This window comes from Chiloscyllium plagiosum, chromosome 7 (genome assembly GCF_004010195.1).
Source record: "Chiloscyllium plagiosum isolate BGI_BamShark_2017 chromosome 7, ASM401019v2, whole genome shotgun sequence".
Lineage (NCBI taxonomy): Eukaryota > Metazoa > Chordata > Chondrichthyes > Orectolobiformes > Hemiscylliidae > Chiloscyllium > Chiloscyllium plagiosum.
Genome location: NC_057716.1, coordinates 46,240,322 through 46,267,854, shown reverse-complemented (window position 1 = coordinate 46,267,854; position 27,533 = coordinate 46,240,322). Strand labels below are relative to the sequence as shown.

The 27,533-nt window shown below is 41.5% G+C and overlaps 1 protein-coding gene across 6 annotated transcripts in view; it reads right to left on the bottom strand.

Annotated features, from left to right (window-relative positions):
- chn1 (chimerin 1) overlaps window positions 1-27,533 on the bottom strand; it is a 226,427-nt gene that overhangs the window by 173,939 nt on the left and 24,955 nt on the right. For 3 of the 6 annotated variants that reach the window (XM_043693571.1, XM_043693572.1, XM_043693577.1), the window contains 2 exons: window positions 15,720-15,751; window positions 1,816-1,905 (listed from right to left, as the gene is read on the bottom strand). In XM_043693571.1, the coding sequence (XP_043549506.1) occupies window positions 1,816-1,905; window positions 15,720-15,751 (122 nt within the window). The remainder of the gene's footprint in view (window positions 1-1,815; window positions 1,906-15,719; window positions 15,752-27,533) is intronic. The other 3 variants (XM_043693573.1, XM_043693576.1, XM_043693574.1) reach the window with 1 other exon arrangement.

Sequence of the window (27,533 nt, the reverse complement as noted above, 5' to 3'; positions counted from 1 at the left end):
CGCTTGGCACACCAGCCTCATTCCTGAAGAAGGGCTTATGCCCGAAATGTCGATTCTCCTGCCCTTCGGATGCTGCCTGGTCTGCTGCGCTTTTCCAGCACCATACTTTTCGACCACTAGAGGAAGCCAAGATGGATCATCCACTTAGTATTTCTGGCTGAACACCACTGCGAATGCTTCAGCATTAACTTTTGCATTAATTTGTTGGACTCTTCCATTCTTGATAGTTGTGGAGCCTCCTCTTCCAGTGTTTGTTTAATTGTCCACCACCATTAATAATTGGATGTGGCATGACTGATCAGATCAGTTTTGGGATCACTTAGCTCTGTCTATCACTTCCAGCTTTTACTGCTTAGCACACAAGCAGTCCTGTTTAGTCGCCTCACCAGGTTAACACCTCATACGTATGCTTGGTGCTGTCCCTGGCATGCCCTCCTATACTCTCCATTGAACCAAGGTTGATTCCCGAGCATGGTAGTGGTTGCGTGGGGAATAGGTCAGGCTAGAAGGTTAGGCAAAAGTGAGGACTGCAGATATTGGAAACCAGATTCTGGATTAGAGTGGTACTGGAAAAGCACAGCAGGTCAGGCAGCATCCGAGCAGCAGGAAAAATCGATGTTTCGGGCAAAAGCCCTTCATCAGCCTCAATTCCTGATAAAGGGCTTTTGCCCGAAACATCGATTTTCCTGCTCCTCAGATACTGCCTGACCTGCTGTGCTTTTCCAGCACCACTCTAATCCAGGTTATGAGGTTGCAGACTGTACTGCTGATGGCCTCACAAATGCACAGTCTTGACTTGCTAGATCTGTTTGAAGTCTGAACTTTTTTTTGTATTGGTATTTTTATTGAAAAAAAGGAATTTTTAAAAGATTTTTTTACAAAATTGCAAAAGCAATACAAACAAGTATTAACACCAATATAAAATTAAATAAATAAGAAAAAAAGAAAATAAATAATAACCGAAACAAGAAAAAGATGAAAACCCAACTAACTACTTATCTATTCTACAAACAACCAAAACATAAAATTGGATATCATACATTACTAGCGATAAACAACAGAATAATTAAATAACTAGATACATGCTCAAAATAGATTTACATCAAGTCATAATGAAACCCGTATTTATATGGGATTCCTCCTCCCTGCGGCCCCCGGACCAGCCAGAACAAAACCCTGGATAATATGGCCAAAATATCTGTGTTGATATGGTTCAAAAAGGGCTGCAATATTTTATAGAATAATTCAGTTTTTTGGTGCACCATATTTGTGAGGATGTCAACGGGGATATATTCCATAATTAACCTGTGCCAGTTTGAAAGTCCTGGAGGGCCTTCAGCTGCCCAGTTCACAAAAATATTTTTTTTTGCACAAAAGGAGAGAATGGAAAATAGTTTCCTCCCGTGCTCGCCCAGAGAGGGATAATCTGAAAAGCCCAAGAGTAGAGACACTGGATCCAATCTAATCGCCACATCCAAGATCTCTGCCAAGGCATTCGCTACTCTGTCCCAATACCTGTGGAATCTTATGGCATGTCCATAAAGATTGCGTGAGAGTGCCAACGTCTATTTTGCATTTAGGACACACTCCTACCTTAAATTTTGAGAGTTGTTCAGGTGCTATATGAGCCCTGTGGTGTATCTTTAATTGAATAGCTTGAGTTCTATTACAAATAGAGATCTTTCTGGCATTTTCCCAGATGTCCTCCCACATTTCTAAAGAGATTTCTAACCCCAATTCTTGGTTCCATGTTTTAAATAATCATTCCATGTCTTTCGATACCACATTGTGTAATGAGTGATAAAGAATACTGACCGAAGGGGCCCCATCGCCCATAGCACTCTCGTTTCCATATCTGATTTGTAGGGATTGACTATCAGTGTGGTCTTCTTCTGTATATAATCTCTTTTTTGGAAATACCAAAAAAAGGTTCCTGTTAGGCAGTCCAAACTTCTGGTGCAACTGCTCAAAAGACATCACAACCTTCCCATTGAACAGGTTCCCCCAAGCAAGAGATACCTCTGGACCTCCAAGTTTTAAATGTAGCATCTGTCAGCCCTGGCTAAAATCCCGATGCTCCCACTATAGGAGTATAAAGGGGAGGTTTTTTTGCAGGTTACCCTCATGTTGTCGCATTACCCTCCAGGCTCTAGTTGTATTTAATACAATAGGGTTTTTGCAATGGTCCGTGATAGTTCTCATAAATAAAAGATTAATGAGGGGACACTATGCTTGGGAGGTCTCAATGTCTAACCAAATTGATTGTGGGTCACAAGAGACCCAATCAGCTACATAAGATAATAGAGCTCAACTGATACCTCCTAAAGTCTGGGAAGTCCAGTCCTCCCCTTGCCTCTGGAAGCTGCAGCTTTTCTAAATTTAATAAGGGGCTGTCTATGATTCCAGATATAGGAACCAAGCCAGCCGTGGAGCTTATGCAATGCCAGTCTCGGCAACATCAGAGGGAGCATTCTCATCGGATATAGAAGACGAGGTAAAATATTCATTTTAACTAGGGCTACTCTGCCCAACCAGGGATATTGGGAGATCTCCCCAGCGTTGAAGGTCCTGCCTTATTTTCTCTAATAGGTGCACAAAATAAACTTTGCACAGCTGACCAAATACTGGGGTGATAAAAATACCTAAGTATTGAAAACCTTCCAGTGACCACCGAAAGGGAAAGCAAGATCCATCCGGTAAGTTGGATATACTGGCGAGACCACCCAACAGCATGGCCTCCCATTTCATAAAATTGATTTTATAGCCTGAGAACATACTAAGTACATTGACCATTTGACTTAGGCGGGGCACAGATATCAAAGGATCACTTGAGAAAAGGAGGACATCACCTGCATAGAGTGTAATTTTATGTTTACCTGAACCAACCCTTGGAGCCACTATGCTAGGGTCAGTTCATATAGCTTCCGCTAGTGGTTTGATTACTAGCATGAGTAATAATGGTGAGAGAGGACATCCCTGACGACAGCCCCTACCGACACTGAAGCTATCCGAACCTAAACCATTCATGATCACAGCTGCCTTGGGGTTATTGTATAATACTGAGACACATTTAGAAGATCCCTGTTCGACACCAAACCTTTCCAGTGTATAAAAAATATATGACCATTCTACTCGATCAAAAGCCTGCTCTGCGTCCAGGGAGACAACTAATCCCAGTATTCTTCCATATTGACAGGCTTGTATCATATTTAAAACACTTCTAATATTATTAGTTGACCTGTGACCCTTAATAAACCCCATCTGGTCCTCTTTTATGATGTATGGTAAGACCCTCTCCAATTTTAATGCTAACATTTTAGAAAAAATTTTAAAATCCAAATTTAGCAAAGATATTGGTCTATATGATGAGTCATCTTCTGGGGCTTTTCCTTTTTTTAAGGATGAGAGAGATATTTGCTTCTCTCAACGAAGGTGGGAGGCAGCACTGACTGTGAATAATTGTACATATTTTTGAGTGGCCCGGCCAGTTCCCCTATAAATTCTTTATAGAACTCAACCTGGAATCCATCTGGTCCAGGTGCTTTGACACTCTGAAGCTGTTCAATTGCGTTGAGTACTTCCTCGGTTGTCAGGGGGGCATTAAAGATCGACACCTGCTCAGAGGTTAAGCCAGAAAGGCCAAGTTTTTAAAGAAGGACACCATCTTCTTAGTTCTATCCTCACAGTCCTGCGATTTATACAGTTCAAAATACAACTTTCTAAAGGCTATATTGATTTTTTTTAACGATCACAAGTCAGAGTACCAGCACTTTCTCTAATGGACGTAACAGCTTGAGGAGCCTTTTTATTCCTCGCAAGATATGCTAGGTATCTGCCAGGCTGGTCACCATATTCATATAATCTTTGCTTTGTGAATAATATTTCCCTCTTTGCTGTTTGGCTAAGTGCGGTATTCATGGCTGCCCTAAGGGCTGTGATCATTTGTAGCTTAGAAATAAAGGGCCTATCAACATACACTGTCTCAGCTGCCTTCAAGTGAGCCTCAAGCAGGCGCTGTTGTTCTGCCATTTGTCTTTTCTGGGTCATAGAATATGAGATGACCAAACCTCGCGCATAAGCCTTAATGGTCTCCCACATCATCAATGTGTTACTGGCCGTTTTGAATTCCTGAGAAAATATTTTATAAATTTGCTATTCTTCAATAAGCAAGAATCCATACGCGAATGTCGGGGGCCTATCCCATCGTCCCTAGTCTTGACTTCCATACATACTGCGGCATGATCAGAAATAGCTATATTACCTATTTTGCAAAACAATATGGAATTCAAAAGGGTCAAGGGAGCAAAGAACATATCAATTCTGGTACGGCACTTGTGTGGGTTAGAGTAGAAAGTAAAGTCTCTACCCTGGGCGTGAAGGCACCTCCACACAGTTCCTGGCCCTAGCTCCTTATTCAGATCCGCTAGTTGTCAAGGTCTAAGAGATACGTCCATAGTGCTCTTAGGTACCCTGTCTGTCTCTGGGTCCATAATACAGTTAAAATCTCCTCCGATAATTGTATGGCGCACCCCAAAAGCCATTAACAGAGAACGCTTCCGTTACAAATTTAAAAAGGGTGTGCCGGGGTACAATAAAGATTCAAAATCCTGTATTTCTCTCCGTATATTAGGGCTTTGATCAATATATACCGTCCAGACTCATCTTTTATCTGGCTTAACATTTGGAAAGGAAGATTCTTCTGAATAAGAATGACTACTCCCCTACTTTTTGAACTAAAAGATGAGAAAAAGGCCTGATCAAATCCACCATGTTGCAGCTTTAAATGTTCTTTGTCAAATAGATGTGTCTCCTGTAAGAGAGCTATATCAACCCTTTCTTTTTTGAGACTTGACAATATCTTTTTTCTTTTAATTAGTGAATTTCTCCTCTTGACATTCCAGGTACACCACCTAAGGGAATGGCGAGCCATCATCATCTGGGCAGGCCCGAGACCCCCCAGGAGGGAGGAAGAGCCCCACCAAAACATCTTGAATAAAAACCATAGAAAATTCACAAATGCAAAAATTCTTTAAATCAATTACACCAACATAATTAAAAACTATTTCTAAGTTAAAAAAAAACACAAAACACTTTTAAAGGAGACTTTCCCCCCTTGCTCCCAGGGGGCGTGACTACATGTCAATAACCCCAGCATAACCTCTCCTAACTAGGACCCTGCCCTCGGCCCAGGCGTTATAGAATGGAATAGACAAATTCAAATATTCTATAAAACCAAAGTTAAAAATGCGTGACCCACCGCGCCCCCCCCGGCCACCACACCAACACCTGGGTGCATTTAGCAAGTATAATACAAAATATAAATATATAAACCTACAAAGTTACCTAATACTTGCTAGGATTGTAACTAAGTAAAATGACAAAAAAAGAAAACCCCACTCTAAAGAGAGGTAGAACAAAATAAACCCCCTTCCCACACAAGTCGAATAAGCTGCATGACCTGTAAAAAAGAAACCAAAAAGAGTGAGTAAAGAATAAGCACCCATCCCCAGGGAATGACAATGGAAAAGAGATGAAGAAACAAAAGGGTAAAACCTGAGTGGAGGGGGGGGGCAAAATAAAATCGTTATCCATGCAGTTTAAGTCCCACAGTGTTTTTAAGAGAGTCCAAGAATTCTTCAACTTTTATCGGTGATCCAAAGTTATATACGGATCCTTCGTGGCTGAAGCGCAGCATTGCCAGGTAACACATGGAGTCTTGGATATTTAGGTTTCTTAGACGCTTCTTCGCCTCTTTGAATGCCCTCCTCTTGCGGACCAAGGCTGGAGAGAAGTCCTGAAATAACATTATCCTGGAACCCTTGTGCATCATGGCCTGGGGATCCTTCCCCAGGACTCTGAAGGCTTCCAGGAGCATGTGTTTTTCTCTAACATTTGTGTTGGAATAGAACCAGGCGGGGGCCCTGGTCCGACCTGGGCCTATGCACAGCAACCCGGTGGGCCCACTCCACCCGCACCTGGCCTGGTCCAGACTCCAACTTTAATATTTGTGGGAGCCATCGCTCCAGAAAGTCTACAAGCTTGCCTTCCTCTTGCCATTCGGGAAGGCCGAGCAACTGAATATTTTTCCAACGGCCCCAATTATCGAGGTTGTTGATGTACTGCTCAAGAGCCTGGATCCGACCCACGGACGACTCAGCAGCAGTCTCCAAGGCCGTGGCCCATTGCTCCGGCTCTCCGACGTACGTGCTGTTCAAGTTTCTTGAATTCTTGGTCATGCTTCTGCAGCATGACAGAGATTGACTCCCACCTGGTCTTCAATAAAGGCGTTGATCTTCTCTTGAAGTTTGTTGATCCTGGAGATCAGACTCCCCTCTGCAGGTAAGTACCCCGAAGTGGCCACGGACATCTCTGCTGCTGTGGGAGGGGTGGGGGAGGGGTCCTTGCCTGTTGCGAACTGCAGGAATTTTTGCCCTTAGTCATTTTGAAAACAACACTAAACTGTCCAAGTTTGATGTAAAATGACTAACTATGCTGGGCAAAAGCTATCTTAAATGGTTTAAAGGGTGTGGTGAAGGTGGGTGCCCACTTTGCCAGAGTCTTAGGCAGCGCCGCCATCTTGAATGTCCGAAGTCTGTCCTACTTAACACGGGAGACGGTACTATACAACTGAGGGTACTCTCAATATGAAGGTGGGACTTTGTCTGGAGAAAGATTGTGCAGTAGTCATTTTTACCAATACAGCCATGGACAGACCCATGTACAGCTGATAGATTAGTAAGGATGAGGTCCCAAAATATATTTTTCCCTCACCTGCTGCAGACCCAATATAGCAGCTATATCCTTTAGTTCTTCGAAGTGACCAAGTTGACAGATGAATGAAGGGCTGTTGATGTCATATACATGAACTTTAGTAAGGCGTTTGATAAGGTTCCTCACGGTAGACTAATGGAGAAAGTGAAGTCACATGGTGTGCAGGGTGTTCTAGCTAGGTGGATAAAGAACTGGTTGAGCAACAGGAGACAGTGAGTAGTAGTTGAAGGGAGTTTCTTGAAATGAATAAAGATGACCAGTGGCGTTCCACAGGGGTCAGTGTTGGGGCCATTGTTGTTTGTAATATACATAAATGATCTGGAAGAGGGTACTGTTGGTATGATCAGCAAGTTTGCAGATGACACGAAGATTGGTGGAGTAGCGGAAAGCATAAGGGACTGTCAAAGAATACAGGAGGATATGGATAGACTGGAGAGTTGGGCGGAAAAGTGGCAGATGGATTTTAATCCAGACAAATGTGCGGTGACGCATTTAGGCAAGACTAATTCTAGAGCAAATTATACAATAAATGGGAAAGCCTTGGGAAAAGTTGATGGGCAGAGAGATCTGGGAGTGCAGGTCCATTGTACCCTGAAGTTTGCTGCATAGGTGGATAGAGTGGTCAAGAAGGCAGATAGTATGCTCACCTTCATTGGACGGGGTATTGAGTATAAGAGCTGGCAAGTAATTCAAATTGTACAAGACATTGGTTCAGCCGCATTTAGAATTCTGTGTACAGTTCTGGTCGCCACACTGTGGACGCTTTGGAGAGGGTGCAGAGAAGGTTTACAAGGATGTTGCCTGGTATGGAAGGTGCTAGCAATGAAGAGAGGTTGAGTAGATTAGGTTTATTTTCATTAGAAAAAAGGAGATTGAGGGGGGACCTGATTGAGGTTTACAAAATCATGAAGGGTATAGACAGGGTGGATAGAGACAAGCTTTTTCCCCAGGGTGAAGGATTCCATAACGAGAAGTCACGCCTTCAAAGTGAGAGGTGGAAAGTTTAAGGGGGATACATGTGGCAAGTACTTCACACAGAGTGTGATGGGTGTCTGGAACGTGTTGCCAGCGGAGGTGGTAGAGGCAGGCACAGTAGATTCATTTAAGATGCGTCTGGACAGATACATGAGTAGGTGGGGAGCAGAGGGATACAGATGCTTAGGAATTGGGCGACAGGTTTAGACAATACATTTGAATCGACTCAGGCTTGGAGGACTGTAGGGCCTGTTCCTGGGCTGTAAATTTTATTTGTTCTTTGATATCACCAGCTTGATCACTTGTGCAACTGCTGAGCCACTGAGTGGTGGATATTGAAATCCCGACCCAGAGCGCATTTTGCATCCTTGTCACTCTCAGTGTTTGTTCCAAGTGTTGTTCAACATGTGGAATCCTGATTCATTAGCAGGAAGTTTCTTTACTCATATTTAACCTGAAGCCATGAGACTTCATGTGGTCCACAGGCAATGTGGAGGACTCCCAGGGCAACTCCCTCCTGATTGTATACCACTGTGCCACCTCTGCTGTGCCTCCCTGCCAGTGGAAGAAGATATATCCAGGGATAGTGATCGTGGTGTCTTGGACATTGTCAGGATGTTGTTTGACTATTCTGAGACAGCTCTCCCATTTTGGCACAAATAAAGCTCCCATTGTTAAATGCTTAAGTCTCCTGGTCCTTCTTGGAAGTTAATACAAAAAAAAACTGCTTTGAAATCCACCAAGTCAACCCACTGATTCATTTTTGAGAAGTTCACCCCCCAAAAAAATGAACAATGCAGAAGCAGCTTGCCACATTCTCTAGCCTGAAGGAACACTGAGTAAGGGGCATCGTACACACAGGGAAATGTGTTGAGCTAGGTGCATAAATCAGAAACAGGCAGCCTCAGGAATACCTAGTTTCAAGTAGAAGAGACAAGGCATTGCTGAAATGTTCGTGGTTTGTCGTGCTAAGCAAGCCCTTCCCATTTAAAAAACACTGTAAATTTTGGCATGGTGGGACCCTATGATGAAAATACACAGGGCTGGAACTCTTAGGAAATTCCATAATTTTGTTCAAACTAACAAAATTGAAGCACACATCACCCCTACATTTCTAACTATTATTTGGGGAGAGGGGGGCTGCAGGCGGAGGGTGCTTTTAACTTCCTGTGCTTGATACAGCTAGAAAAGCCAGGTTTCAAACCTATGAAGGAGGTTTATTGGTCATTGTATTGAGTACAGGAATTGGGAGGTCATGTTGTGGCTGTACAGGACATTGCTTTGTCCACTTTTGGAATATTGCGTGCAATTCTAGTTTCCTTTCTATCGGAAAGATGTTGTGAAACTTGAAAGGGTTCAGAAAAGATTTAGAAGGATGTTGCCAGGGTTGGAGGATTTGAGCTATAGGGAGAGGCTGAACAGGCTGGGGCTGTTTTCTCTGGAGCGTCAGAGGCTGAGGGGTGACCTTATAGAAGTTTACAAAATTATGAGTGACATGGATAGGGTGAATAGGCAAAGTTTGTTCCCTGGGGTCGGGGATTCCAGAACTAGAAGGCATAGGTTTAGGGTGAGAGGGGAAAGATATAAAAGAGATCTAAGAGGCAACATTTCACACTGAGGGTGGTAGATGTATGGAATGAGCTGCCAGAGGAAGTGGTGGATGCTGGTACAATTGCAACATTTAAAAGGCATTTGGATGGGTATATCAATAGGAAGGGTTTGGAGAGATATGGGCCAGGTGGGACTAGATTTGGTTGGGATATCTGGTCAGCATGGACAGGTTGGACTGAAGGGTCTGTTTCCATGCTGTACAACTCTAAACTCTATATAGCAGGAATCCTACAAAACCATTTTATACCAAACCCACTGGTGACTGCTGAACCGCTGAGATTCCAAAATATAAAATGGAATGATGGTGAAGCTATCTCCCTGCTCACAGCAATTTTAAAGTGGTCAGCAGAACTCTTTGAATTTGGAGACAAATGTTGCTATCAGAGAGAGACAGACTGGTGCGTGGTTCAAAATGTTAAGTAATCCAGAAGAGAATACCGACAGAAAGGAACCCAGACTTAAAGAAAGCACTGGAAACAGCAACCTCGATGGAACTAACAGGCAAAGTAGCCCAACAACTAAGCTCAACTAGGAGAATTAACAAAATGGCAGGTGACAGACCAGCACCAATGCAGACTCAAAGCTGCCACTCGTGTGGAAATACAGGTCTCACAGCAGCAAGTTGTTGGCATAAAGGAACTGTATGCAGAGACTGCAAGAAAAAAGCACATTGAACAGAACATATCAACAGACATGCAGAAATGAAGAGTAGGAAGAAAATCTACACAATACAAAAAAGGATGAGAAAAGCCCAGAATCTCAGTTCAAAGAGGAGCTGTTATTAAAACACGCTGGTAAAGGCAAGCCAGCAAGAATGGAGGTGGACACCACAGAAGCAGTTCCACCAAAATCTGAACACTGACATCAGAAGCAGCTGAGTCTCACTGCAACACAACCCTCAAAAATTGTACTAAGAATATACATGGGCAAAGTAGTGACTTTAAGGGTTATATAGAGTCATAGAGTTGTACAGCATGGAAACAGACCTTTCGGTCCAACCCGTCCATGCTGAACAGATATCCCAACCCAATCTAGTCCCACCTGCCAGCACCCAGTTCATATCCCTCCAAACCCCTTCTATTTATATACCCATCCAAATGCCTCTTAAATGTTGCAATTGTACCAGCCTCTACCATTTCCTCTGGCAGCATATTCCATACACGTACCACCCTCTGCGTGAAAAAGTTGCCCCTTAGGTCACTTTTATATCTTTCCCCTCTCACCCTAAACCTATGCCCTCTAGTTCTGGACTCCCCGACCCAAGGGAAAAGACTTTGCCTATTTACTCTATCCATGCCCCTCATCCTTTTCCACAGTAAATACTGATGCAAAATACTCATTTAATATCTCCCCCATTTTCTGGTGCTCCACACAAAGGCATTTAGTTACATGGTCGTCTGAAGATTTATCCTTACGTGGTATCAAGGGAAATTTTCTAGCTTTATTGGGGAAAGTGGTTACAGAAAATCAGACTCAGCCAGACTGAAGTAAATTGCTCATCAGCTTCTGAGACTCATCATTCAAAATTCTAGAGCAATATTTAAATGGAATATAGCATGGAAAAGATCTGCCAACTTGAAAATCAAGGATCAGAATCAAGCAAAAATATTGCAAGGCTAGGTCAGTGTCTTATGCAAACAGACCAAGCAGCATTAGAAAGGCAGATCAAGACGGGAGACCTGGAACCCGTAAATGAGAGTCATTAGGCCATGCCTATCATACCGATGATAAAGAAAGATCATCTGTGATGATTTTAAGGTCACCCTTAATGTAATACTGTGTACGGAGTCTTTAATCGATTACCTATTTGCTGGACTAGCTAGACCAGCTTTTCAGTAAATTTGACCTTGGTCAAGCCTATCTCCAGATAAAGGGAGATCCAGAGTCACACAAATACTTGATAATTGTAACAGAAAGGACTATTCAAATACAAGAGACTTCCATTTGGAATCACATCTACACCTGTGATATTCCAATGTGCCATGAATCAGATCTTAAGTGGTTTGAAGGACTCTAGTATTACCAGAACAATTAGTCAGAGGAAATAAAGGATCTTCACAATTCTGATGCTACTTTGCAAAGATATGAAGTTAATAGCCCAACAGTAAGGAAAGACAAATGTGAACTTTTTAAATCTTTCATCAAATGTTTAGGCCATGTCATTTATGCTAAGAGGTTACGCAAGTCACCTTCAAAAGTAAAAAAGACAACTGGCACCAGCACCTAAAAGTGAAAACTAATTGTGATCATTTTTGGAGTTGCTAAATTAGTATGGCAGGTTTGCAATCATTCTCAAGACATTGTGCAATTTATGCCAAAACAAGAATTGGAAGTGGGAAGATCAATGTGAAACCGCCTTGACGGGTCAAAGAAGTTTTATTAAAATCTGAAGTCCTGACCCATTTTTACCCAAAGTTGTAATTAGCATGGGATGCTTCACAGCAAGAGTGGGAGCAGTAATTTCTCACATTTTACCTAATGGTGAAGAGAAGCCAATAGTTTTTGAATCAAGATCTTTAAACAAAGCAAAAGTGAACTATGCACAGAGACAGAAAGAAGCTCTGCAAATCAATTTTGCCATTAGATTATCCCTGAAATACCTGTATGGATGGGAATTTATCCTACTAACAGACCACAGACCACCGATCACAACAATTGAGTCACATACAGGGAGGGATACCTTCTCGAGCAATGAGTTGCACACAGAGGTAAATGCTGTTGCTATCACCTCACACTTATACAATCAAGTGTGTGAAATCAAATTTACATGGAGAATGCTGATGGGCCTTCTAGATTACCTTTGACTATAAGACCATAAGAAATAGAAACAGGAGTAGACCATTTCGTCTCTCTCGCCTGCTCTTCCATTCAACAGGATCATGGCTGAACCGACACTCCTCACATCCATTTTTCCTGCCCTTCCCCCATAAGGTTTCATTCCCCAACTGATCAGACTGAAATATATACACAAGGTCTCTCTATGGCAAGAGGTTCCTAAGATATTCAAGTCTCAGAATAAATGCCTCTTTGTCTAACTCTTAAATTGGTGCCCCTTGACTGTGAGACTCTAATCTAGTCTAGACTATCCCATGAGAGGAAACACCCTCTCAGCATTTACCCTGTCAAACCCCTTAAGAATCCTATATGCTGCAATGAGATCACTTCACAATCTTCTAAATGCCAATGAGTCCCAATCTTTGCGAAATGAGTTGACCACAAACAGTCCTCACACAGACATTTTCTACTTTAAACAGGTAGAGAACAATCCAGGTTGAAACTTTATTGCTGGAACAGCACAGCAGGTCAGGCAGCATCCAGGGAACAGGAGATTCGACGTTTCGGGCACAGGCCCTTCTTCAGGAAGAAGGGCCTGAAGAAGGGCCTGTGCCCGAAACGTCGAATCTCCTGTTCCCTGGATGCTGCCTGACCTGCTGTGCTGTTCCAGCAATAAAGTTTCAACTTTGATCTCCAGCATCTGCAGACCTCACTTTCTCCTCAGAGAACAATCCAGTAATAGCAAGACAAATTATATACACTACTATCAAAAGTGATTCATATGGTACTTTGTGGCAAGATCACAGGAACACCACCAGAACTGAAGTCATACATCACAAGGAAGCAAGAACTATCCAGACAAGCAGAATGAGAGTCAACATTCCATTTCAGCTAAGGAAACATTTTAAATCAACTACACAAAAGTTACTGTAGCATTGTCAGAATGAAAGATATGGTCAGAAACTATTACACTCAGTAGCACTATTACACTCCAGAGAATGGCTAGAACTACTAGGGCAAAGAGTCTACATTGATTACATCTGACCTTTTGATGCACAAATGTTTTTCCTATTGGTTGACACACATCCTAAATGGCAAACTTGAAGACAATATCTTCACAGAAAGCCATGAACTATGGGCTGAATCTTTTAAAAGGTTTGGTTATCTGAAACAACTTGTTGGTGAAATGGTCTACAGTTTACATCACAAGAGTTTATGGACTATGAAGCAGAATGGTATTCCATGTTTCTCATTGGTTTGTCAGAAAGGTTTGGCCAAACAATGTTCTTGAGTTACTCTTAAGAAATGTTTCAAAGAAAATTATCCAAAAGACTGAGCCAATTTTTGTTAATATACCAGAATACAGCCCACTTGATGGTTCAAAATTCATCATTGCTCATGCTAAATTGTCACCCTGACAAAAGGCATCATTGAAACAGACATGCGTTTTCCAATGAGAGAACCAAGGCAAACACTATTTTCCAAATAGTTCAAGTATTGGTGAGGAATTACAAAATTGGCAATAAATGGGTACAAGCCATCATAGTAGCATTGATTAGACTGGTTTCCTATACCAGATAGATTAGAAATAATGTAACACGGAAAAGACATGCAGATCAACTCTTGGCAACCAGAACAAATATGGCAGGGGCAACATTAATTGAAGATCCGGATATATGTAACATCAGAACAGTAACTGGAGCATCTGAGGGGACAGTGGAAAATACCATGACATTGAGCAACACATTCAGTCATTTCAGGAAAAGGCAATAACAGATGATATTCCTAGTATACCTAACTTACCAGAGATTAAAGCTAACAAGAAAAATAAATAATGCCCAAGTTTCACAGGTAGCCATACAGAAATTGACATTCTCCAGAACATTTGACCAATTGACTACCATATATATGATTGTACATATTGTGAATTATTTCATTGAAAGAACCTCTGATGTAAAGGGGGAGCAGTGTTGTGTATTTGTGCAAGTTTGGTCGACTGTCATTTTAAGAGTCTGATCACATCATGTAATGACGACACCATGGGCCATTTTGGGCAGAGAAACAGCACTCTCTCTATCTTCTTGCCTGTAGAGTGAAGACCCCATAATAAAGCTCTTACTATCTAATCACTTCGGCCTCATGGTCCTTCCTGGAGCTTAACATAGATAATCCTCTACTTTTACTCCCCCCACCCCGTCCTTCTGGGTCATTTACCCATTATCAGATCCAATAGTGAACCCTCCTTTTTGAGTAATGCACATATTGGGTTGGAAAGGAGTCCTGTAGATATTTTAAGAACTTCATTCTTTAACCGCTTTACTTACCACTTCTGTACAATTAATATCAGGATGGGAAACCTTTCATGATTCATGTTCTATGTTTATTGTTCAAATCCCTTTTTTCTACATTTTTTTCCTTTCCATAATTAAGGCCACACCTATTGTTATTGTTAGATTACAGTGTGGAAACAGGCCCTTCGGCCCAACAAGTCCACACCGACCCGCCGAAGCGAAACCCACCCATACCCCTACATTTACCCCTTACCTAACACTACAGGCAATTTAGTATGGCCAATTCACCTGACCCTGCACATCTTTGGATGGTGGGAGGAAACCGGAGCACCCGGAGGAAACCCACGCAGACACGGGGAGAACGTGCAAACTCCACACAGTCAGTCGCCTGAGGCGGGAATTGAACCCGGGTCTCTGGCGCTGTGAGGCAGCAGTGCTAACCACTGTGCCACCGTGCCGCCCAAAACCGAAGGTAATATTAACTATAATTGGTGGATTAATCCTTTTTTTTTTAATGGCTATTTTTGCTTTGCAGGTAGTTGCACTGCTGCACTGTAGAAACAAGAGAGTGTATTTCGAGTATTGCATTTATTGTTGCAAAGTAGCATACATATGGGTGATAGAAAACAAGTATTAGAGTGTGCTCCAGGACAGTGGCTCAAATGAGTCACCCACTTGATAAAATCAAAACATGCAGCCTTTTCAGCTTTTGTCTCAGTTTACCCAGCAAGTTTGGCCGTCAGCCTAAATTGCACCATTCATTGGGACATTTTGCCCATAGGAATATCTGGGTAGGTATAACACCGGTTTTTGGTAGCCTGCACTGCTTCAAAATGACATGCAGCACTCTCTGTGTATCTCAAAGTACATAGGTGATCCTGAAATTCAATTCAGTTCATTCAGTGAAGCTCTTCTGAATATTTCAGAGACACAAGGCCAAAAATAATAATGGATGTGAAAGGAAAAAGGGGGTTATATTGATAAAGTTAGATGAAGATTGACAGCACAACTTAGTTTAATAGATGTGGCCAATCCATTTCTGTGCTGCATGTTCATTGTAATCCTATGTGAAGTTCTCGCTCCTTATTTGAGAACATGAGACATGGAATGGCAAGAACAGCAAGACAAGCAGCCCTTCAGCTCACAAACCTATAGCCCTTGCAGAAATATTTAAAATACAATTTTCACAACCCGCACACCTTTAGTAAAGGGCTTTTTTCATTACTCTATCTACAACAGAGTTAAATAAGCAGCTTCAAACAAAATTGAAAAATTCAAAACTAAACCTGCACTCACTCTCTTCCATAGTACTTGGGTCTGCTCTCCACCTGCAAGTAAAAAGAAATCTACTTGTTTAAAAACAAACATGTTTACAGCAAAAAAGACAATATGTACTGTATTTAACATGCATTGTAAAACTTAACCAAAGGTAATATTAACTATAATTGAAGAATGATAATCATAAACAATTCAATTTTGCAAAATTGGCTTCAAAGAGGCATTAGGCTCCATATTTCTACAGTCAAAAGGACCCAAAATCTATTCCTATATTATCAACACTTAGGCCAGAGCATATCCAACCTGGAATATGGGGATGCAATGCACCTACCATATTGAACACTTGGGCACCTATTTTAGGCCTCTTTTTCTGCTGCAGAATATTTATGGTATGAGATGTAGATACACATATCATAAATAAAGAAAAAAAACTTTTTCACTCAGCTTGATCAAGAAGTGCAAAGTAATTACATTTAAAAATACTAAATAACATTGAACTCGGTTAAAAAGGTCAGATACATGAACTGTGAATGGATGCTGAGAGAGCACTTTCCACTATCCTCAAAAGTTCCATAAATATTTAAAATAGAAGAAACCCTTAAGATTTTACCAACTGCATGAAAATATCTTTCCAGTTTAAATGAAATATACTTTAAAACAACACTGATACTTCATCTTGGCTTAATTGAATATGAAAGCAAACAGCAGGGACTGACTATGCCCGTAAGTATGCATCTGACAATTTAATAAAGGATTAACATTTTAGTAGCTTCATTAAATAAGAACCCCAGTGACCATAAAACCTCCAGTTTTCACCTCAGAAGATAAAGCACTCAGAGGAACTATAATTGAGAATTTGAGGAAAAGTGACATAGTTAAAGCCACATAGTTCATTAATCCTCACAAAGCTTCTGAGAGTTAATTAAAACTGATAACTGGAATCTTTTTTGGTCCAGACACATTTAAACTGCATTATACATAATTATTTGTATATCTGTATATACTGATGCAAACAATTGTGAACACAATGAAGTAACTGATGTGTGAAATGTTGGCACGATTACATTACTCTTGTTATAGTCCCTATATCATACTGGAATAACATGTTTGTATATATGAATGCACAAGTATCCAGACAGCCACATCATACACTACTGACAACATAGCAAGATACAAGAATCAGCCCATACAGCACATGATGGATCTGAGAAACACATTTAATGAAGTTCTAGCATTTGGGTTTAAAAAGGTATTATTTCTGACTCCTGGAGCAAAAGTATATAACGTGATGGCAGATGATGTCTGCAAGCAAAACAGAAGCAAAGTTATAAACAAAAAGTGTTTACTTTGGATTGAGCAAAATCCAGAGAAAAAAAAACTGAAGTGTCAAAATGACCACAGGACTGCAAAGAACATCGTTCCAGCTCAGGTAGAATTGGGAGGCCGATGCTGTCACAGGAATTTGAGAAATTTAAACAAAAAAGTGTAGATTATAAAACATTTAGGTGCTTTCCACAAGCACCAGTGAAGAGGATGACAATATCCTTCTGTGGGTAGAAGAGGAATATTTAGCCTAAATAGGGATAAGAATGACAATGATAAGCACAGCACACGCCTCCAAAGTCAAATTGACTCAAGCAATACGAATTGCAAAGTTTGAGGCAGAAACAGGCTTGTTGACAAGTTCTTAACAAGACTGAGAAACATAGCCTGCAAAGGCAGAATTATCATAGTCCTAGCGGACCATAAACTGCTTTCTCACTAGGCAGAGAGACAGACAGAGAGACAGACACAGAGACAGACACAGAGACAGACACAGAGACAGACACAGAGACAGACACAGAGACAGACACAGAGACAGACAGAGAGAGAGACAGAGAGAGAGACAGAGAGAGAGACAGAGAGAGAGACAAGACAGACACAGACAGAGAGAGAGAGAGAGAGAGAGAGAGAGACAGAGAGAGAGAGAGAGACAGACACAGACAGAGAGAGAGAGAGAGAGAGAGAGAGAGACAGAGAGAGAGGTGTTGGTGGTTTAACATGAGGGTCACCACACCTCAAGTGAGATGAGGCTAAGAAGACCTTCGTGGTAACCACAGGCAGAGTTGAGCCCATACGGTTAGTGTTACTTTGCATTGCAAACCAGCCAATTGGACAGATGAAGATGCTGACAATCAAAAACACGTGGCCCTCTGTAAAGTCAAAGGAAAGCCAGCAGTGTTAACATAGTGAAACAGCAACAAACAAAATGTGCGCAAGAACTTTGTGTGACGAGGAGCTCAGAGATAGAAGGAAATGTCCTACATATAGATCAAACACAGTCAGTTCTGATATAACACGATAGTTCTGTTCTCGTGCAATCTCACATTATAAGTAAATCGCACAATAGCTGCACCATTTAAACTAATGAGACAGGAATCACATTATAGCCAATACAAGTAAGAAAAGCTCACATTCTACAAATAACAGTGTAAATTCTTCAAAGTAATTAAAGCCAATTCGTGTTGAAGAAACACGCGTTATAGCAGAACTGACTGTAAAGCAAACAGGAACATCACCCTTGAGTGTGGGGTCCTGGAAAAGCACAACAGGTCAGGCAGCATCCAAAGAGCAGCAGAATCGATGTTTCAGGCATAAACCCTTCATCAGGAATGGGCTTATGCCCGAAACATCAAATCTCCTGCTACCCGTCATGCGCCACACTCTCCAGCATCTGCAGTCCTCACTTTCTCCTGGTAACATCATCCTGCTCAGATTATACTAGATTTTTCCTGAAAACTTGAAAAATAATGGCTACCCAATGAACTAATGAAACAAATATTGTCATGGTAATACACTAATTCCTCATTATCTGCCATTTCAATAGCTGCAGATCCACATACTTCTGAGGTCAGCCCCAAACTGCTTATTGATTTATTCACCATTGACTCATCTGATGTGATTATATGGTCCTTTGCAGTAGGAGTGTACCTCAGAGGGGTATCCCTATTTATTGTTATCCATGGGAGGTCTGTGCCCCCATCCACTACTGAAAGCAAGGATTTGGTGCAGTATGTGAGGTAATGCAGATTCGACAACTGGGGGAAACACAGAGGAAATAAATACTAGCTGCATATTCCATTTCATAGATGTTCTACTACCATTGTGTTGAACAGTTGCAAAGAGCTATCACTTGACTTAACTACTGAAAGAGGTGTCACTGAGTTTGAAGGTAACACATCCATATAAAGCCATCCTCTGATCAGAAGCAAGGTCTGATCCAAATGTATTCAACTGTCTTGATGAGCTGGTCAGTTGTTTTGAAGACATTGATTATCACATCACTATTGGTCCAGAGAGGAAAACAGTCATTCATCTTGAATGTAAAGTGCCAAGAAAACTGAAATCATAGTTTGGAAGAAAACTGTAAATAATGGAAGAAAGTAAGTGGATTACTAAAGTCACCGAACCTACAAGCTAGGTAAACTCCAATATAAAAGAGAAAATATGCAAGGCCATACAAACAGTCTGAAGTAAGATAATGAAATTCCCAGGGCCAATATTGAAAGAACTTTTTGTAGAAAAAAAAAGGGGCAGAAAGCCTATTCAGAAAAGGATTTTTTTTAAAAATTCCCATAAATATATGCAATTCCAAGATGGCAAAGTTATTAACTTGGAGAAGTCAAAGCTGAACAGAACATAATCTTGCATGCTGAAAAAGAGCATCAGGAATAGAAGTTGTAAACTTTACAGAATACTGAAAGGCCTGGATAGACTGGACATTGGGAACATATTTCCATTCGCAGAAGAGGCTAGGACCCGAGGGTATAGCCTGAGAGTAAAGGGAAGACCTTTTAGAATAGAGAGGAGGAGAAATTTCATCAGCCAGAGAGTGGTGAATCTTAGAATTCATTATCACAGAATGCTATGGAGGCCAGGTCATGGAGTATATTTGAGAGAGAGATAGATAGGGTCTTGATCGTTAAGAGGATAAAGGTCACAGGGAGAATGGGGTTGAGAAACTTCTCAGTCTTCATTGAATGGCGGAGCAGACTCGATGGGCCAGATGACCTAATTTCTGCTCCTATGTCTTATGGTCTTTAGAGTTAGTAGAGAAAAAGTGTTGAAATGCAAGATCCTGAACCTAAGGTCAGAACGCCAACAGAATATGCTTCAAACAGAAGAACTTTAAAACAGAAAAAAAATTGACAATGAAGTGTTTAGGCAAAGTAGAGAACTGTATATACACCTTAACACTGTACAGGTCATTCTGCTATAATGTGACAGTTGTTTTCCTCTGCAACGTCATGCTGTAGAAGATCGCTAATAGAAGATCACTATACCTATTCATTAGAAAATTTGCATTATCCAAACAACATCCACATTTGTCAATCACGTTACAGCCAATTTGCACTGATGAAATGAGTGCAGAACAACCTGTGTCACATTTGGAAAATAACTTATTGGAGACTAACAACAAATTGCAAGAAATGCTAGAGAATTTAAAAGAGGAAGTATGAAATACAACAAGCCAATGTTACAATCAGATGAGAAGTGGAATGCTCCCCCCTCTTTTCCCACTACTTATTTGATCATAATTTTTGTTTGAGGTATGTCTTTCCCAATTTAGTACGTACATTTTTGGGACCATGTGGATGATAAAGAATTAGTCGTACAAGATATCTTAAATTAAGCAGGTCAGAGGTTAGTTTTACAGTACTAAACCACATCCAGATAAAATATGATCAGACTTCCACAAAACGTGCATAAATACACACACAGACAAACTGAACAGCAAAAAAAAAGCTACAGAGTAAAGAAGGTTAATTTTGACCAAGCTACAATTCATTAAGAAAAGATAAATAAAAGTTCATTGATTGTAGACCCAGAGGCTTTGTTGCTCAACGAAGATCATTTAAAAGACAGTTGGTATGTCTTCCTTCTTCTAGAATTGCTCCTTTGAAGTTTCTAATTGCTGCTCGCAGCCCAATTTACGACAACATACTATCTTGGGGCCAGGGGGAAGACAGCGAACATATGGGAGGAGAGAGCGAATGTACAAAGGAAAGAGAGAGAGTGTGTGCATGTGCACAGAGGGACTTTTCCTCATTGCTACTACCTTCTATCAGTCCAAGTAAGCATACAGCTGTATCACATGCAGGCTCTTCAGCTTGCCAACACAAGGTCAAACTAAGCCAATTGTATCGTCGGTAAGGTAGCTCTGATAAACTCACATCCAAATCGTGCATTGCATGTCCAAGCAATTAACTTCTGAATCGCTCATTCTATGGTTGCATACGGTGAATCTTCATTTCTGATATATTAGGGAAGTATTTACACCTTGCCTGGGGAGCCATATCTCTAGTGGGCTTTCTTGGACTGTTCATCTCCATCCCAATGTAATAGAATGTGGTTATGTAGTAGCAAAAATTGACAGCATGTTTTATTTCAGTCAGTGTTCTTATTTTGGCTAAAACCTTTTATAAAAAAGTTTAATATCTGTTACCGTGAATTATAAATAATTGACATAAACATGTCTTCTTTCCACCAAGCTGTATGAGCACAAGGAGAAAGTGAAAAACTACTAGAAAACAGGAACCTCGTGCTGGATTTTATGCTCCCACACTGAGTGTTCAGACACAGAAGGCTTGCAAAATGCAGCACAATCATCCCAATGGCATTTTGTCCTCACCAGGCAAACTTACTGGGCAAGCTGATAATGGGCAAGGTGCAGGGAAATCCTCTTTAAGGGTACACTATACACAACAGAGGTACCCTGCTCAAGGTCATCCTTCTTAAGTTCTCAAACCTAGGTCTTCTACTCCCTCACTGGGGCTTGTCAATCAGATCTGATTCAAAAGACTGGACGTCAGTCTGGTCTCCATAACTTGCTCTTCAGGGACAGCCTGTAGTTCTTGCAGAAGCCACTGCTTGAACCTGATCCTGATGAGCTTCACAACTGCAGACCATATGGATTGGCTGGTCACTAAGGTGGGACATCACTCCAGATAGAGATGAATGTCTCACCTTCAGCTGATTAAGGCTGCAAAGTGTAAAGCAGCAGGAACAGCAAACTGGCTTTCTCATGGATGGACTCCTGGCTAACCTTTATATGGAAGAATGGAGAATACGAAGCCTGTGACATTCAGAATGGTTTGAAGAGGAACATAAGCTGCAACGGTGTAATGTAAAAATTTGAGGAGTGCAGCCGGGTCAAAGACTGATTTCATCATGCTGCTACAGCTCAGAAAAGGCACATTATTCTGCTACCCAATCAAAATCACAAATTATGATTTTGAGAAAAGAAAATAAGACAGAATAACTTTCTTATCTATCCAACCTAGTTACAAGGAACTTAAATGTTAAATTTATTGTTCCATGTATTAAAGTTAAAAAAAAACACACCCAAGCCACCCCCATCCCCTTCACTGAACTCAACACCTGACCCCCTACTGCTGCCACCACTGGAACGGACTTTGCAGAGGTCCCATCACTGCTGCCCTCCACACCTGGCACTCCACTTGCCTTGAGCACTTCACCACTAACTACATGGCACCACACCCACTGATAGTTCTGCGCTTCAGACTAGAAATACAGTTCCTCATTTTGGAGGGAGAATGAAGTGAAATCTCCGCTCGAAGGTAGAAGACAGGGGGTGGTGGCAGAGGGTTGCTTTTCAGACTGGAGGCTTGTGACCACTGGTGTGCCACAAGGATCGGTGCTGGGTCCACTGCTTTTCATTATTTATATAAATGATTTGGATGTGAACATAAGAGGTATAGTTAGTAAGTTTGCTGATGACACCAAAATTGGAGGTGTAGTGGACAGTGAAGGTGGTTAACTCAGACCACGACTGGATCTTGATCAGATGGGCCAATGGGCTGGAGTAGCAGATGGAGTTTAATTTAGATGGAGTTTAATTTGAGGTGCTGCATTTTAGAAAAGCAAATCAGAGCAGGATTTATACATTTAATGGTAAGGTCCTAGAGAGTGCTGCTGAACAAAGAGACCTTGGAGTGCAGGTTCACACCTCGTTGAAAAGTAAAGTTGCAGGTAGATAGGCTAGTGAAGGTGGCGTTTGGTATGCTTTCCTTTATTGGTCAGAGTATTGAGTACAGGAGTTGGGAAGTCATGTTGCAGCCATACAGGACATTGGTTAGGCCACCTTTGGAATATTGTGTGCAATTCTGGTCTCCTTCCTATCGGAAGGATGTTGTGAAACTTGAAACATTTAAGAAGAGATTTACAAGGATGCTGCCAGGGTTGGAGGATTTGAGCTATGGGGAGAGGCTGATTAGGCTAGGGCTGTTTTCCATGCAGCATCGAAGGCTGAGGGGTGACCTTATAGAGGTTTATAATATCATGCGGGGAATGGATAGGGCAAATAGACAAAGTCTTTTCCTTGAGGTGGGGGAGTCCAGAACTAGAGGGCACCAGTTTAGGGTGAGAGGGGAAAGAGATAAAAGGGACCTAAGGGGCAATTTTTTCACACAGGGTGGTGTGTATGGAATGAGTCACCAGAGGGAAGTGGAGGAGGCTGGTACAATTACGGTATTTAAATATGTGAATAGGAAGGAAGGGTTTAGAGGGATTGGGCCAAGTGCTGGCAAATGGGACTAGATTAGCTTAGGATATCTGGTCAGCATGGACGAGTTGGACCAAAGGATCGGTTTCCGTGCCATACATCTCTATGACTATGTTCCCTTAACCCATTGTCTTCCAATAAATTAAAATCGATGACTAATCTAACTGTACTGAATCAAAGGATTAGAAGCCTTCCAATAGAACAACAGGCCATTCTTCAAGTACGAAGTAAAACAGTAAGATCGGAGTTCAAAAGGAGCCTCAAATTCAAATCCAATCCTCTTCTTACTCAATACTGTCCAGTAAGCAGTCATTAAATAATAATCCAGAGCAAAGAGTCTGGCTACATTTTCTATTCAGATACTGAAATCAAACTTCAGATCGCCTGAATGTCTAGGATCATAAAGTTCTGTACTGTTCAACTCACAGGATTCAAAACAATATGAATACTAAATAACTTCAGGAGTTTCAGTTTAACCCTTACAAGAAACAAAAACCTTGTCCGCAAAAACATCTTCAAAAAAAAATGTTCTGTCACTACACAACATTTATTGTGGAATCATAGGACTCTAAGAATATTTGAATACCAGTTGAACAGCTGATTTTACTGCAAAAAACAAATGTTGTCCTAAAAACAAAGATGCATCATTTTTTAAATTAATATGACTAAAAGGATGACATATTAAAAAAAAAGTTTGCAAAATCTTCCTTATTCAAGGCCGAAGGGATTTAAGTGTTTGTAAAATAGTAAATTTTAAATAATTCTTCCTAACCAATAAAACACTAGGTGTTTTCTCTGTTTTAATGTTCTTCAAAGCTCTGGAATAGAACATAGAACAGTACAGCACAGAACAGGCCCTCCGGCCCTCAATGTCGTGCTGACCTTTTATCCTACTCCAAGATCAAGCTAACCTATATTCCCTTCATTTTACTATCATCCACGTGCCTGTCCAAAAGTCACTTAAATGTTACGCACATATCTGATTCTACCACCACCGGCAGTGCATTCCACACACCCACCACTCTGTGCAAGGAACTGACTTCTAACATTTCCCCGGAACCTTCCTCCAATTATCTTAAACTTCTGGCCTCTTATTATAGCCATTTCTGCCCTGGAAAAAAGTCTCTGACTATTCACTCTCTGCCTCTAATCATCTTGTACACTTCTATCACGTCATGTGTCACCCTTCTTTGCTCCAATGAGACATGCCTTAGCTCCCTCAACTGTTCGTCATAAGGCATGCCCTCCAGTCCAGACAGTAGCCTGTTAAATCTCCTTTGCACCCTCTTAAAGCTTCCACATCTTTCCTATAATGAGGCAACCAGAACTGAACACAATATTCCAAGTGTGGTTTAACCAGGGCTTTATAGAGCTGCAGTATAACCTCATGGCTCTCAAACGGAATCCCCCTGCTAATGAAAGCCAACACACCATACGCCTTCTTAACAACCCTATCAACTTGGGTGGTAACTTTGAGGGATCAATGGATGTGGACCCCAAGTTCCTCCACACTGCCAAGAATCCTACCATGAACCCTGAATTCTGCATTCAAATTCAACCTTCCAAAATGAATCACTTCACACTTTTCCAGGTTCAACTCCTCCTGCTACTTCTTAGCCTAGCTCTGCATCCTGTCAATGTCTCGGTGCAACCTGCAACAGCTCTCCACTCTATCCACCACTCCGCCAACCTTCGTGTCATCGGCAAACTTACTAACCCACCCTGCCAGTTCCTCATCCACGTCAGTTATATAAAAAAAAAATCACAAAGAACAGAAATCCCAGAACAGATCCCTGCAGAACACCACTGGTCACTGCGCTCCAGGATGAGCTTCATCTATTCCCAGCCTACTCCATGGACCAGCTAATTCTGTATCCAGACAGCCAAATTTCCCTGTATCCCATGTCACTTATTTTCTGAATGAGCCTACCATGGGGAACTTTCTAAAATGGCTTGCTAAAATCCATGTACACCACATCCACTGCTCTACCTCCTTCAACGTGTTTTGTCACATCCTCAAAGAATTCAATAAGGCTTATGAGGAATGACCTTCCTCTCAAAGACATGCTGACTATCTCTAATAAAGTATGGTTTCCAAGTAATAATAAATCCTGTCTCTCAGAATCCTCTCCAATAATTTGTTCACCAACCTAAGACCGACTGATCTGTAATTCCCAGGGTAGTCCCTATTCCCTTTCTTGAATAAGAGAGTAACATTTGGCACCCTCCAAACATCTCACACTACTCCAGTGGACAGTGAGGTCAGAAAGATCATCACCAAAGCATAGCAATCTCTTCCCTTGCTTCCTGTAATAACCTTGGATATCTCTCTTCTGGCCCAGAGGATTTATCTATCCTTATGGGTTTCAAAATTTTCAGCACATCCTCTTTCTTAAGATCAGCCTGTTCGGACATAACAACCTGATTCATATTGTCCTCAACTGTCAACGTCCCTCTCAATTGTGAATACTAAAGCAAACTATTTATTAAAGGACCTCCCCTACCTCCTCCAACTCCAATAAGTTGCCCTCCACTATCCTTGATTGGTCTCACCCTCTCTCTGACCATCCTCTTGTTTCTCATAATTGTGGAATGCCTTATAGTTGTCGGTAATCATACCATTTAAAGCTTTTTCACACCCCCTTCTAGCTCTCCTTAGTCCATTCTTCAGTTCGTTTTGGCTACCTTGTAACCCTCTACAGCCCTGTCGGATCCTTAACCTTAAGTAAGCTTCCCTCTTACTCTTGACTAGATGTTCCACATCCCTGGTCACCCAAGGTTCCTGCACCCTACCTTCCCTTCCTTACCTCAGTGGGAAAAACCTAACCTAAACAACCTCCACATTGCTGTTATGCATTTCCCTGAGAACATCTGTTCCCAATTTAGGTGCACCTAAATTCCTGCCTAATAGCATTGTAATGCCCTCTCCTTGAATTAAATACTACCCTCATGAAGAGGTATAGGAGCAGACAATATGAGAAAGTAAAGGTCAGGGAATTGTGATCACTATCGCCAAAATGCTCTCCCACTGCCAAGCACCAAATCCGATATGATCTCCCCTCTACATATTGAGTCAGGAATTCTTCCTGGACACACCTCACAAACTCTGCTCCATCCAAACTATTTGAACGAAGGAGGGTCCAACCAATATTAGGGAAGTTGAAGTCCCCCATGACAATGCCCTGTTACCTCTGCACCTTTCCAAAATCTGCCTCCCAATCTGCTCTTCTGTGTCTCTGTCGCTATTGGGGGCTCTACAGAAAAGTCCCAATAAAGTGACTGCTTCTTTCCTATTTCTGACTTCCATCCATAATGACTCAGTAGACAAACACTCCTTGATCACCGCCCTTTCTGCAGCTGTGATAAGAACCGTGATTAGCAATGCCATCCCCTCACCTCTTTGATGACAAAAACTATACATATTTCTTGGCAACAAGCCATTCAACTCTTGGCCTCTCAAGTCTCCCCACAATCTAAAAGGCTCAATTCAGAAGAGTGAATTCAACTGGCTAATTGCAGCTACATTACTTCAGCTGGCCAACATCATCCAGGACAGAATGGTATTCTTGATTGATGGCCCTGGCACCAAGTTTAATACCAACTTCTCAAACTCAATCTGTAACTGGAGCTGTATCATCTAAATTCATCAGAGAGGTTGACTAGAATGCAGGACAGACATGTCCCTGCCAAAATGAGGGATAGGCATGGAAGAATAGGGAACCATGGATGACAGGTGAAATTGAGAGACTAGCTAGGAGGTAAAAGGAAGCATACACATGGTCTGAAAACAGATGAAGCTTTGGAAGAATATCGGGAAAGTAGAACCAAAATAAAACAGGGAATTAAGTGGACCAAAAGGGGTCATGAAATATCTTTAGCTAACAGGGTTAGTGAAAATCCCATAGCCTTTCATTCGTATATTAAGAGCAAGAGGGTAACTAGAGAAGGGGTTGGCCTGCTCAAGGACAAAGGAGTAAAGTTATGCATGGAGTCAGAGAAAATGAGTACTTGGCATCAGTATTCACCGAGGGGAGGGATAGATGCTTAATTTTACTCTAGATCAAGTCGGCATAAGGAGGGAGGAAGTATTGGGTATTCTAAAAGGCATTAAGGTTGACAAATCCCCGATCCAGATGGATCTATCCCAGGTTACTGAGGAAAGTGAGAGAGGAAATAGGTGGGTCCTTAACAGATACCGGTGTTCAAGGATGCTGCGAAAGTGAGATCCTGGACAAGTGGAAAATTGTTAATTTTGTCCCCTCATTTAA